The sequence below is a fragment of the Schistocerca gregaria genome, chromosome 8 (assembly GCF_023897955.1).
Source record: "Schistocerca gregaria isolate iqSchGreg1 chromosome 8, iqSchGreg1.2, whole genome shotgun sequence".
In the NCBI taxonomy this organism is placed as follows: domain Eukaryota; kingdom Metazoa; phylum Arthropoda; class Insecta; order Orthoptera; family Acrididae; genus Schistocerca; species Schistocerca gregaria.
The window spans coordinates 205,465,723-205,480,642 of NC_064927.1; the positions used below are offsets into that span (position 1 = coordinate 205,465,723).

Consider the following 14,920-nt stretch of genomic DNA (forward strand, 5'->3'; position numbering starts at 1 on the left):
CACAAACACATTTGTAGATCGATATATTTCATACACTTAACAACAATTTGGCATAACGGAGGAACAATAAACGCAAAATGCAGACGATAATAAACTATTCGCCTATTGAGATTCTTGAGATGCTGTAGAGGGCTATGTAAATTATGTTGTGATATTATTAGAAAATCTGTCACACACAACACTGCACTGCTTGAGTAACGCATACATACACATAACGCCTAATTTAGTATAATGAATTTCAGTGCACGAATACAAAGTTTTCCTTTAATACTGCAGATGGCAGACAATAACATTAACCAATATCTCTGGCATTCGAATAGCTGTAACCAAACGTACACAAACAGAGAACAGTTAGTTCTTATTCACCAGCAGTATGTGACTAAATAAACTTCAGTCACAAATTCCGCCAATTTTAGTATCCTGATCGGTGATGGTAAATATTCCATGAAACAAGCTGTAAAAAATATCGACTTAATGTTAGCCAAAAAGACAAAACAAACCAGTTCGTTAATTATCTTTGGTGCTTTACATCAATGTTTGTTTGCAAAGTAGTAGTTCGTGTCCGGTTAGTGAATTATGGTTGAAAAGTAGAATGAAGAAGGAAGCACACGTCTACGTTGTTGTTGCGACATAAGAAAGTTCACAAGTGCAAGAAGTAACAATTCTCTTTGCTTTCTGTAAAAAGTAGAGTAACAAATATGTCTGAAATGCGGAAGAGGCATTTTGACAAGACCGAAGAAGCTGACAAATCTCCCGAAGCAGAAAGCGACCAGGTTTGTAACTGTACCTCTCTTAACTATGGTACTATTGCCTACAAAGATAGATTTTAATACACTCTGTTAAACATAAATAGAACCGACCAGACCATTATGGACGTTAATAATTATTAACGACGAATTAACCTAAGTACGGCAGTCTTTGGTTATGCCGATACATTATGTATCAGTTAAACACGGACAGGTTCCACGCAGAAAGTTAATTTGAAATTTGCTTGAGTAAATGGAATACAGAGATGGAAGTCATTTAGTTGTGTACGTAGTGATTAACATGACGTTAAGGTTGTTGTCAGGTAAATTACATTTATGAGTCGGGATCTTAATTGTAGATAATTCAGGTCACTGGTTTTATATCACGATAGTGAATATTTTGTGATAGAGGTCAATCTTAAAAACATTTAGACAAATTATGTCTCAACACCTCTTAGCAGTAGTTACAGTAATGTAACTTTATTCTGTATGTGGATGGGGGAAGAATTTTTTAAACATCATGCCAATAAAATGCAGGCGTTTAATGTGACTACGATTGTAAATTGCTATATGACGTCGTTTCACATATTCCAAGTAAAAACAGCACTGAAAAGGCGAGTTTTCATTGACCTTGTTGGCTGCTATGATTCATTTGTAGCAAACTGTCAACAAATAATTGAAGAAACCTGTATTGACACTTCTCCTGTTTCTTTGAGTGGTGCCACTTGGGAATTCACTTATTCAGCTGTTAGGCATTGATATTTGTTTAATATTGTCACAGGTGTGGAAATATGGACTGCAGTAATATCATTCATTTGCTTTTATCCATGACAACATTGAAGTGGCAAACATAAAACACTCACTGAAATTAAGTGTGGGCAAAATATCAACCATAGATATTTCCATGACATCAAAATTGTTGCCTTTGCTGACTCTCAACCTTTCAATTTAACCTAGATATCAGGCTATGCTACAGATTAGTCTCTCCGAAACCTATATACGAAAATATAATGCAGAAGCAAAATATATTTTGTCAAGATTCTTTTCTATTTCCATTGTGTGTGTGTATGTGCCAACATCTACAGGGTGTTACAAAAAGGTACGGCCAAACTTTCAGGAAACATTCCTAACACACAAATAAAGAAAAGCTGTTAAGTGAACATGTGTCCAGAAACGCTTAATTTCCATGTTAGAGCTCATTTTGGTTTGTTCTCCCACCTACGCTCAATGGAGCACGTTATAATGATTTCATACGGGATACTCTACCTGTGCTGCTAGAACATGTGCCTTTACAAGTACGACACAACATGTGGTTAATGCACGATGGAGCTCTTGCACATTTCAGTCGAAGTGTTCGTACGCTTCTCAACAACAGATTCGGTGACCGATGGATTGGTAGAGGCGGACCAATTCCATGGCTTCCACGCTCTCCTGACCTTAACCCTCTTGACTTTCATTTATGGGGGCATTTGAAAGCTCTTGTCTACGCAACCCCGGTACCAAATGTAGAGACTCTTCGTGCTCATATTGTGGATGGCTGTGATACAATATGCCGTTCTCCAGGGCCGCATCAGGGATTCCATGCGACGGAGGGTGGATGCATGTATCTTCGCTAACAGAGGACATTTTGAACATTTCCTGTAACAAAGTGTTTGAAGTCACGCTGGTACGTTCTGTATCTGTCTGTTTCCATCCCATGATTAATGTGATTTGAAGAGAAGTAATAAAATGAACTCTAACATGGAAAGTAAATGTTTCCGGACACATGTCCACATAACATATTTTCTTTCTTTGTGTGTGAGGAATGTTTTCTGAAAGTTTGGCGTACCTTTTTGTAACACCCTGTATACGTGGGCAGCCCGCTGTGAACGTGGACAGAGCTTTGTAATGATTACCAGACATAGTTTTTAATCTTAATTACGGCTTTTGTCATCTTGTGTTAGTTCCTTTAGAATCTCCATGCTTTTTTCTATCCATGAAATTGTAGGCTTTATTAAAGTAAACACAGATCATTGTCACAGTTGTCAATCTGTCCTAAAGACTGTCAGGTCCCGTATATGGTTGTTACCACTATGAGAGAGCTCAATTTACTGTTATGAAAAAAGACCTTGTTTAATATGAAAGAGATGTGTCAAAATTTGGATTCAGTTTACTTCTCCACATGTCCGGCGTTTCTGAATTTCTTCAGTATTTTGCTCACTGCCTTGTCTTTTACCCACTTTAAAGTTGAGCTATAATGGAATTCTCTCATGCTGCTGGATTATTCTTGAGAAATTTTAGTAATTTTTTCACCAGAGGAAGTAGTCATTCAGAATAGATAGTAATATAATTTTTTCTTTGTGAGGTCTCACAATTCAGTAGGCTACATCTGAAAGTACTTGACTAGGAGATGCTAATTAGCTTATTATTGAAACCATTTTGCCTCATTAGTTCCCAAGTTTGAGTCTTAAAATGATGTGTTTTCTGGATTCTGCTAGTACATCCAACAAAAGTTTTTGAAAATTCTGTTTCTAATATGGGTTAATTGTTGATATGTGATTTTCTGGGAATCACAGCTGCAGTGTTGCTTGTCTGAAATAGAGGCTAACCACATTCTTCATTTCATAGAATGAACTCACCACATCTCTCCACTAGGACCTGTTTTAAGACAGGTTCATCTATTCAGGTATACAGTGTGCAGCTTTTGATATAGTTGTTAATTGTTCATAAGTGATCATATATATCAAATTGGACAAGTCTGGAGTTGGGCTTACCAAAAATTTTGCCGCCTCTGGTGGCCGCATTCGGCTCTTGGTGTGGGCATTCTGTCTGCATCTGCAGCGTTTACACCATTGGTCGACTGCTGGTGGTGTCACTCCTGTCTACATAACATCAGGAAACTATTCTGCCGTTATGTAGACAGGAGTGACCAATGGTGTAAATGCCCAGACGATGACCCCTACGTCAGGTTGAAACCGGTTGGTGGTATAATAATAATAAATGCGATTAAGACTGTTTTTGAATAATTGATTAATCATACTAATCGCTGCTTCGTCTCCACAACCATGCCAGCATGCCTTATATGAGCAAAACACATTTCAAATGACATGACTTAATGATGTCGCCTAACACAGTTAAGTCGTGGGCAAATGCCAGAATCGCAGCTATTACGTGACCCATGTGGTCTTTGGCAGTTGGTATTTCTGCACTAAAGTATCTGTACTCATTGATAGGTGAGGATCTGAAAAAATAAGAGGGACAACACCAAATAGTTTTGTGTTTCTCTTTCAGACTTTATCAAGATGATGAAGTGGTTTATCAGAAATGTTGCCATGTTAATGTTTAAAAAAGGTATAGGTCTTAGCTTTATAGAATAATGAACTTGTGAAGTGTAGTTTATTGGTTGTTGTTAGTTTTTTCATTTAAGAAGGTCTCACAGTTAGTGCTGTTACATTGATACATGTTAACAGTGTAGAACCATATAAATAGTTCACAACTTGCTATCAGTTGTGTGTAACACTGCATACCATTTGGTAGTAGCTTCATTTGCAAGATGGCTCATTCCTCTCTCGTGGATATATTTGTGGTATGTGTTGGACTAGCTATGGTTCTCCTTCTCCCCCTCCTCAGTCTATCTTTCATCAGCCTCTGTTGACCCCGATTCTGGGTGTGAACCTGAATATTGGTATGGTTCTGAATCGGTTTCCTCTTTATTTTGCCTAAAGGGTGCAATTAAAAAAAGTCTAGTCCCTTCTTTTTGATTTCACTCACCGTTCCGACATGGTTGGGTCATCGTGTACTTTCTCATCTGTAGCCCCCCTGTCAATGCAGGACCTGCTCAGTGGATGCCTAAGCTGTTATCTTCCCACTAGACCTAAGAGTAGATGCTTATTGTTTTGTGGCACCAGTACCCTGAACAGTGACCATCAAATTAACTTTAAACTCCGCCTAAGCAGGGCTCAGAAGGTGTAACAGTACTGACATACCGCCATGTCTTTCTCGGCAGTTGACTGTTATTGTATGTGGATGTGGAAGGGCATGTGGTCAACACACTACTCTCCCAAACATTGTCAGTTTTTGTGACCGGAGCTGCTATTTCTCAGTCAAATGGCTCTTCATTTGGCCTCACAAGGACTGAGTGCACTCTGTGTGCCAGCAGCACGTGGCAGACCCAGATGCTCACCCATCTAAGTGCAAACCAAGCCCGACAGCACTTAACTTTGGTGATCTGACGGGAATTAGTGTTACCACTGCGACAAGGCTACTTGCACACAGTGACAGCCAAGCCAGTGGAATAACTCTCCCTGGGGTGAGACCTTGATCAGAGTAAGTGTCATAATGATGTACACAGCATGGATGAAAAGAATTGTATTTACACCAGATAATAGCTGTGTATAATTGGCTGTCTCTGTGACTAGAAAAGAAAAAGATATAATCCAAAAACCTATTACATCTTAGTTTTTTCTTCTGTTGCCATCTGTTGGGATGTTGAACAGATGGTGATTCTTTCACAACAACCAAATCCTTTCACGGTGAAGACATGGAAGGTAAGTTTGGCAAAATAGCATCCTGGAAAAAATGTGGAATAGAGCCTTGCTAATTAAAGCAATGACTACACCAGAGCATTAATTTTCACATAGGTTTAAAGCTCCAATCTGACAAACTCTGAGCAAACTAGGAACGTTGTGGCATTCATTTTGTACTGCTCATACAGATAAGGTTATGGGAAGTCAGAAATGACACAGGAGTCTTCGTATTGGAATTTGTAGGACAATTTTTACTGAAAAAGTAAAGCTGATTGTATATAGATGTGATGGTAAGCCTTACGTACTAACACCCATAAGGTGCTCTTTTTTTTTTTCAACTGTACTTCAGAAACCGTCTTTGGAGTTCGTAGTAGAACACTCTTGGATAACATCCTCTTTGCACAAACATTCTGGACCAGCAGCCTGCCCAGTTGAATGTTTGCCCAACTTTTAAAAAGGAAAAGTAGATAAAGGAATAGAAAACATCAAGTCACCTGTCATACTGTGAAACCTGTAAAAAAATATGAATGGCTTCATCCTTTTGAAGTGATAGGATCACAAATTTTACAGAAGTTACACCTAGAACCTGTTCTTTTTAAAATGATAAATTAGCTCCTAAAAAAATAAATTACTCAAGATAGAGGTTACCACTTTTTTTGAACATCATCCATACATATCCTGTCAGAAGATACCTATCCTTCATCCTCTGACATCACTGGAGAAGATGTCAGCCCCTGTGACAACCCTTCCTGTATTTTAACTGACACTAATGACAGTCAGTGAGAAAAAATATGAGCTGGCCGATGAAATGAAATGCGATTGAGGAAGTGTAATTGGTGGAAGTTAAATCTGCCACTCTCTTGGCTTTGTGGTGATATGTATTCATAAAATTTCTTTCAGTCACCTATTTTGATGTTTTACTGATTCAGACCTGCAAGATAGCGCCAAATAACAACCAACTTCCAATAGTAGTTTATGGCCTTTTCTCCTCTTGGGTTGCCGGCCGCGGTGGTCTCGCGGTTCTAGGCGCGCAGTCCGGAACCGTGCGACTGCTACGGTCGCAGGTTCGAATCCTGCCTCGGGCGTGGATGTGTGTGATGTCCTTAGGTTAGTTAGGTTTAAGTAGTTCTAAGTTCTAGGGGACTAATGACCACAGCAGTTGAGTCCCATAGTGCTCAGAGCCAATCCTCTTGGGTTGTCCGTGTGCTGAGAGTGAGTGCGGGTTTTCTTCTGAACCACTGAAATAATTCTGAAGAATCCCACGTTGAAATCCTGTATTAACTCTTTGTAGTACGATAACTCATTTCTTCCATTTACAATAATTTTCGCAGTCTTCAGAATACGTTATTCTAACTGACTAGTCCTCACATCATCTTAGATCAGACAAAATTCAACTTGCAGTTAATTAGAATGATTTGCGTGTCATGCCCTTTACAATTTTGTTGTAACAACGCTTTTCTCTGTGGCCGCGGTAGCAAGGAACAAGCGACCCATAGCAAGTGGAGATGACAAATTGCCGTTCCATGTTGTAGATGTGATGTGCCCATGTCTTTCGTCTCATCTGCTCATATCACAAACCATTCCTCCCAACGTTACTACTTATAAAATAAACTTTCTTCAATTCTCGTAAGCATGTTTCATCATTATTGAGGTGCGGCAGATGTGATACATTCTTTTATTATAATTGACATGTCACATCTCACTGATACACAGTACAATGCCAATATACAGCACAAGCCCTTCCGAAGAGAAGGAATGTGGAAGATGTCAATCAGAGACGTCTTGCACAGTACCATTTGATCTTTAATCTTTCCCTACAGGAAAACTACCTGTCGATATGGATGTTACTCCATTCTGAAAGGAAGCCAGTTTCCGCTACTCTGATTTCCCCTCTTTTATCAATAGTTTATTGGAATAGGACCAGTTATTACTGTCACCTGGCTGTACTCAAGATTAAGAGGTCACCTTCTTAAAGTCCAAAAATAGCACATTTTAGTAACAATAGAATTAATATAATGAGGGCTTCAGAAAGTATGTGCACAATTGTCCCCTTTTACTGAGAGCAGATATCACTGAAAGCCATAGCCATCAGAATCGAACTGTTTGCTTTGCTAACTATTTGCAACTTAGGCATATCATGATCTAGATACACACTGATTTGCAAAACTTTACCCTTCGTACTGCGAGAATGACCACTGCCTAGTGGCCTTGTAGTCACATGTTGTGGTAAAGGAAGCATGTAAACATAGGAAAGACTAATTGGTAATTATTATAGCAATAATATGGGCCACAAATGGTGAAATCCACTGACATAAGCAACTTTGATAAAGGGTAGATTGTTATGGCCCTGCACCTGGGGATGAGCATCTTGGAAATGTCAAAGCTGGTCAGTTGTTTGCATGCTACCATTGTGAGAATCAATGGAAAGTGACTGAAGTATGGTGAAACCACAGTTAGGTGATAAAGTGTTGGACGTCCACACCTCATCACAAAATTTGGAGGTTGGATGCTTGCGTATTCCGACAAGCAGGATAGGTAGCAATCTGTGACAGATCTGATCAAAGAGTACAATGCTGCTGCAGGTGGAAGTGTTCGAGCACATTGTTCAACATGGGGTTCCACAGTAGACAATCCCTACATATACACATATTGGGCCAACAATATCATCAATTATGATTACAGTAGGCACGGAATTATTGAGATTGGACAGTGGATATGTGTCACCTTGTCAGACAAATCATGTTTCTTGTTTCAGTACATTGATGCTCGCATCCTGATATACAGTCGTCCAGGTGGACATCTGCTCAAAACGTGCAACATGCCATAAACATAGGCTGATTTTGCTTTGGGAGACTTAAATGTGGTCTTCCAAGTGACCTGTCATAGTAATCAAAGGTACTATGATAGCTGTTGATAATGTGAACATTATTGCAAATCAGCTTCATTCCTTCATTCTTGATGTCTTCCCTGATGGCAGTATCGATTTTAAACAGAAGAACTGTTGACGTCGCAAGTCCATAATCATGCCGCTGTGGTTTGAGGAGTCATGATAATTGGCTAACATTTATGTATTGGTTGCCAAATTCACCATATTTCTGCCCAAGATAACCTGTCTGGTACAACAGTGGTGAGAGTTTTCTGATTTTCATAAAACGCTTTGTCCGAAACTGAAATACTTATAGCATTCTTTCGCACTGTGCCTGTATGCGACTTGCTGCCTCCTCTCTGTGGTGACTATAATCTATATTTTCCACACCGTTGTTACTCCATCTTGAACTTTCCATTTTTAAGTACTTCTGTCATTTTTAACTACTTTTGGCACTGAGTTATGAGATCTCCAGTATCTTATTCGTCTTGACTTTTGCTCTTGCGATACCCATTGGCAGATGGCACTGACCCACACAAATCATCTGATTTTTACAATCTTATGTAATAATGAGATGGATTTTGGACTCCAATCTTGCAGCCTTATCTTGGAACAGGGAGCAGTCACACAAGTGGATAAATATTCAAACAAATGTTGTAGGTAGCATGCTTCTTCAAAGCAGCAATTTCCATTAACACATTTACATCATATTTATAAACCTCATATCTTTGATATACTGAAAAACCTTTTATTCAACATATTTGGTGCACAGTAAAAGAAGTTTGAGCAGTGGGAAGATTAACACTAAGTAATGTACATCCATTTGTGAGAAATATTGCAACTAATCATCTTAGGTGCATAGTGCTCCTCATTTTATGCTAGGAAAGGAACTGAACCAGTCTAATGCAACATATACCGAAGTTCATGCCACGGAGCAGGATATAATCAGTAGACGCATGGTAAAGTGTTCATGATTTCCTCAATGTTATATAGGTAATAAAGTCACTTATGTTGACAAGTTGATCTCTTTCAGACTAGTCCTACTGGGTTTGCTTCATTATGGAATGAAGAAATTAATTTGTCTCTAGAAAGTGAAAAGAACAGAAGTAACAACTAACCATATGTTTAAGGCTTGTATTCAGTTTCCAGCTACTTTCACCATAATCTGATCACATAATTGTCAATGAGTGGCATTGAAGCCTATTAAATAAACCTCAATTACTTCTCTGTTAACATACATCCTAAACTTTGTGGCTGAGAAGTCAATCTTCTTGTCCTTTTGCCATAAATAATCAGGTTCCATAATATAGTTGACCAATAAATCTCTAAATTACCAAAAAGAAATGTTCTTTTATCCTTCAGTTCAATTCCAATTCTGCATGGGATTACAGCTTGCTGCCTTTGTTCTATTTCCAGTAGCTACTGCTGCTGTTGCTGTCCAAAGATTAGTTTCCCTCCTGGGGGTCCACAACTCTTTAGTGGATATGTGCATGGTGAGCCCAGGACCCTGAGCTAGTGCAGCTCTTTTCTGGGCTGCGTACCTTCGTTTTTGACATCTCTCCCTGTCCCCAATCCTTACCCTTGTCCCTTCCCCATCCACTTCTCCTTCTACTTCCCCTCCCCTTCCCCTCTCTTTGGAAGTATGTTTTGTGCATATGTCCGAGACGGGTGCTTGTGACTGTAAGATGTAGTTTCTCTTTCGGCTCGCTGACTGTGATCCCTCAACACCCTCCGTGTTCTGAGTGGTACCTCCTGGGGAGTGGACCGAGTGGTCCTCTTCTGCATATATCGCACCTTAGTGCGCTCGAAATTGGACTATGGAAGCATAGTTTACTCCTCTGCATGGCCATCTGTTCTTCAGCATCTCGACTCTGTCCACCACCGTGGATTGTGTTAAGTGTCTGGAGCTTTTTACACCAGCCCCATGGAGAGCCTTTTCGCTGAGACTGTTGAGTCTGTGCTGTGCAGTCGGCAAGCTGGCCTACTGAGTCATGTGTGTGCCATAAAAGATCAACACGACAACATAAAATGCTCTGTAGATCAGCTAACGGAACCATGCAAACAGTGGGCCGAGGAAGAGAGACTGCAGACTTGGCCGCTATATCAGCTGAGGAATGCCACAGTATGGAAAGCTATGTCAAACTAATCCCCCCCCCCCCCCTCCCCCTCCCCCCGTCTCTCTCTCTCTCTCTCTCTCTCTCTCTCTCTCTCTCTCTCTCTCTCTCTCTCTCTCTCTCTCTCTCTCTCTCTCTCTCTCTCTCTCTCTGACTCTTTTGTTATGGTTTTAGGGTGCAAAACTGCTACGGTCAGAAGCGCCCTTTCTGTGGTTTAGTAAAAGATAAAAAACGGAATTTTAAATCGGCAGCAATGGGAGCGAAACTCGTGGAGGGAGACTATAAATGGAAGAAAATCTTATAAAACTAGTCATCTGTCTTCCATGCCTACTCATCTGACCCATGCCTCTTTTTTTTAAATGCCTCCTTGGATTTAGGGTATGCAGGCCGCCCTTCCTCTCTGCCACAATAGCGGCCAAGCCTGCAGTCTCTCTTCCTCAGCCCGCTGTTTACATGGTTCCTATTGCCGATCTACAGAGCGTTTTATGTCGTTGTGTTGTTCTTTAAAGGCACACACATTGGTCTGCACTTCCCGATAATAAATTATGGGATGTAAAACCTCTTCTTTGTGCCTGGACCTCTTCCTCTTGGCCTTGTCGTCGGGAGGAGGTAATTTTATCTAGACTCTGGATAGGGCACTGTCTTTTTAGCCATCGACATCTTTTAAGTGGCGATCCTCCCCCGCTTTGTCCCCGCTGCTCTCAACCATGGACAGAGCAACACTTTTTATTTCAGTGCCCCTATTTTAATCCGCTACACACCCATTTACAACTGTGTCGCCTGATATATCTTCCCTTTTAGCAGATGACACGCACTCAGCCAATCGCATCCTTGAGTTTATCAGTGCCAGTGAGATGACACCAGTCATTTGAAGCTCTTTTTCAGAAAAAACAGCCACCTCTCAATAATAGTTTTCTAAGATTTCCTTCCATTTTTAGTCTCCCTCCTGGAGTTTCGCTCCCATTGCTGCTGATTTAAAATTCTGTTTTTTATCTTCCACTAAACCACAGAAAGAGCACTTATGACCTTAGCAGTTTTGCACCCGAGAGAGAGAGAGAGAGAGAGAGAGAGAGAGAGAGAGAGAGAGAGAGAGAGAGTAGTTTGAAACAGCTATCCATGCTAATCTAATTTTAGGAAGCCTCTTCATTTCCACATAACAATTGCAAAGTTGCAACCTACCTTCTGAATCTTCATATTATATTGAAGCTGGGGTTTCCCTCTACAATTTTTACCCCTTCACGTCTTTTCATTGGCAAATTGGAATTCCCAGATATTTCAGGAAGTGTCGTATTAACCGGTCACTACTTTTAGTCAATTTGTGCTATATTTTTTTTATTTTTTTCACTGTTTGATTCAGTAGCACCATGTTTCAAAAGTTGCTCTTGTTGTATGAACTCTTTCTTTGTTCATGTTTCACTTTCTTACAGACAAATACCTCCAGAAAAGACATCATAACAATTAAACTTAGATTAATGACCCGCACTGGCCTCACACTGATCTACGGCCAGATGGCTTGTCTGGCTTAGCAAATAAATTTGTTTACTGGCCCATGTGTAGAGTTATGCATAAGATTCAGAGAACAATGTTAGAGAACTGAATATGATCAGTTTTATATAAGTGAAACAGTTTGAGCAGTGCACTCCAGGAAACATAGTAGGAAGCATGAATTGTCTCTGTTCCATATTTAATTGGCATTTGAAGTGACATCTTGAGGCAATGATGGGGCATACCATGATTTAATTGATATGTTTACAACCAATGTAAATATTCTATGTGGATCTTTGCCTGTGATGGGATATGTTTTTGAATTTTTAGCATGTCATGTACCAGAGGCTGACCGGGTCACCGTGACTAATGGCAAAAAAGAAAGAAAGGAGGACTGATATAGATGTGTATCTGTGTCAGCACTCTACTCGTAAAACTTAGTACACACTTATTTGTTGTTCAGACTCATTGCCATAATTCTTTTTCGCTGACTCTTTGTGGTAGACCTACTGATCCTGCCACACAAAAGCATTGTGTACACATCTAGATTTGCTTCAAGGTAAGCAGAAAGTTGAAAGTTGTCATCTGGTGCACTACTGAAAAAAACTTTATGTAAACCATGCAAAGCTGCATCCCAAACTGGAGTAGTCTTTTGGAAAGGTTTTTATTTTTTCCATAAAAAGTAAATTATGACAATTTTCAGATTTAGATGTTTTTCACTATCCACTATTTTGAACTTAAGTAACTCACTGCTCGTTGTGGGAAAGATGTTGTATTTATAACTCTACATTCACCTGACCAGAAGCCCTATTCTTTCTGCCACTACACTTCACTAATTCCGACCATATGTATCTTCAACCTATTTGTTTCCCTTTTTAAATGCTTTGAGCTATCAGCCTCTCAAGGCATCAAACATTTCACTCTCTTGACCTGTGAAATGCCAGTTTCTCCTGATGACAACATTGTATTCCTCCCTCAGAGCATCAAATGAGGAACTGCTATATCTCCACAATATTTTATCCATGAGGATGCTATAATCAGTAAGACATACAGTGGAGCTGCGTGTATTGAGGAAATATAATGGCTGAAATTTTCCTGTGCTCTTAGCTGTTCACAGTACCAGTATAGTAAGAGCATATTGGCCTATTTTGCAGGGCCAGATCAGTCATTCATGCAGATACTTGCCCTTACAACTACTGAAAAGACTGTTGCATTTTTTTAGGAACCATCTATTTGTCTGGCTTCTCCACAGATTCGCTTCCAATGTGGTTGTGCCTACTGTCTCGCCTTCTGTTTCGTCGAGGTCTGCAAGCCACCAAACAGAGGCGAGGTCTGTGGTACATGGGGTATGCTATGCACCAGTAAGGTTAACGCTGTCTTTTCCTACATTCTCTACAATAAATCCTCTGAAATAATGCTCAACTTGGCTGCTGTGTCAATCACAAATGCAAACGTATATGGCTGATTGCTTAATTTCATTTGCTATGCACAACTGTCAGTTCACTTTCTAAAGTTGATCTCCTGACTTCCCTCCATTATTATAATGTCATAATTGTATTTTGCTTCTTGTAGTTCTACATACACTTCTGGTCAGTGGTTTGGACTAGAACTGACTCTCTCTGATTCTCCTTCTTTTGCCTACGTTGGTCCACTTATAGTTCCTTAGGAAGGCTTCTTTACCCCTTCTTGGTTGATGTAATAGTTCCCTTGGGGCACATGTGTGGGATGTTGGAAATGTGTTCTACATATTCAGTCGCTGATATCAGAACAGTCTTTCCACTGTGTTTTGTACCTTCTTTCTTTCCCCTTCTCCTATCCTTCCTCCACTTCAGTGTTTGAAGATCCTCTTTTTCTTCTTTCTCCCAATGCTCCTGAAGGCCGGCCCGTGCATCTGACACATAACGGGTGACTGGGCAATTCCCAGCCCTGGGTCGACCCCCAGGTAAAGGCCAGGCCCAGGGAAGGTGATTGCCTGAGCTGCTATCTTTCTAAACTGCCGATTGGTCCCTTTGTCAGGTCCCCCCCTCCCCCCAGTTGGAAGGACTGTGCCATTGGAGACACACACAAACATGGAGGATTTTCTCTCAATGAACCAATCATCTTTTTCACCGTTAACGTCTACCAAACATAAACGGCGTGAGGGTAACGTGTCAAAAATCCTACCAGCTGCAACACGGTGCCTCGTGGTTTCATGTACTGAATACGGTCAGTCTTTTGCTGTGGTAAAACCATTTAATTTTTCAGAAAGGCATTGATGCAATTGCTGGCCCTGTGAAATCCTGCTCTTATTTACGAAATGGCACTTTGCTTTCAGAGAACTCTGAATTCTTCTGGCGGTATTATTTATATTAGGCTGCTCGATGGTCTGACTGAGGCAGAAATCCAAATGTACCTCTCTGATCAGGGTGCCAGTGCCGTCCACTGGGTGATGAAAAAAGCAGATGCATTCTTAGCGCTCACATGCTCTCTTTTTTTCTCACTTTTGATAGAATGGTGCTTCCGTCAGAGATCAAAGCAGGCTATGAAATTATCACAATACGCCATACATTGTGAACCGGATGCACTGCTACCAGTGTCATCGTTATAACCACACTCAAGAGTCCTATCAACACCTGGCCAAATGTGTAACCTGTGGTAGGGATGCTCACTAGGGTGACTGCCTCCTTCTCCCCACTGTATCAACCCAATGGCGACGATGCCGCTTCTTCCCGAGATTGTCCCGTGTATCTCGATGAGCAGGCTGTCCAGGAGATTCGAGCTAAGGAAAAAGTACCTTATCCAGTCATTTGCAAGTTGTTGACCAGTTGAAAACCCCGTCTTCTACCATCTGGCACCAACAGTACTGTTATTGCTACATCTCGTTCCATGAAGGACATGTCCACACAGACATGCGACCTCAAATTTATCACTGCACTTGTGAAATTGTCCAACGTCACGGTAGCGTCATCATCTTCTCCTGCAGGCCAGAAAGGACAGAAGGAATATTTCTGCTGCAAAGACTTCCTACATCCCTCCAGCCGACAAACATCTTGAGCTTTCCTCTGCCAACTGGATAGTCTCCAAGAAGTCAAACAAGGGCAAATAGTCTGCTGCTTCATTGACCTGGAGATACTGTTTGACAGTGTTGCCATGTGATACCCTCGCATGGCCGACCAAAGTGTCGCCGGTGCACACCACCAACCGATTTTCTGCCCTGAACTCTGC

At 40.7% G+C, this 14,920-nt stretch overlaps 1 protein-coding gene across 1 annotated transcript in view; it reads left to right on the forward strand.

Moving 5' to 3' along the window:
- The first annotated feature begins 546 nt into the window (after nucleotides 1–546).
- LOC126283992 (phosphatidate cytidylyltransferase, photoreceptor-specific) overlaps nucleotides 547–14,920 on the forward strand; it is a 93,874-nt gene continuing 79,500 nt past the window's right edge. The window contains exon 1 of the mRNA XM_049982529.1: nucleotides 547–773. Coding sequence (XP_049838486.1) covers nucleotides 699–773 — 75 coding nt within the window. The 5' untranslated portion in view covers nucleotides 547–698. The remainder of the gene's footprint in view (nucleotides 774–14,920) is intronic.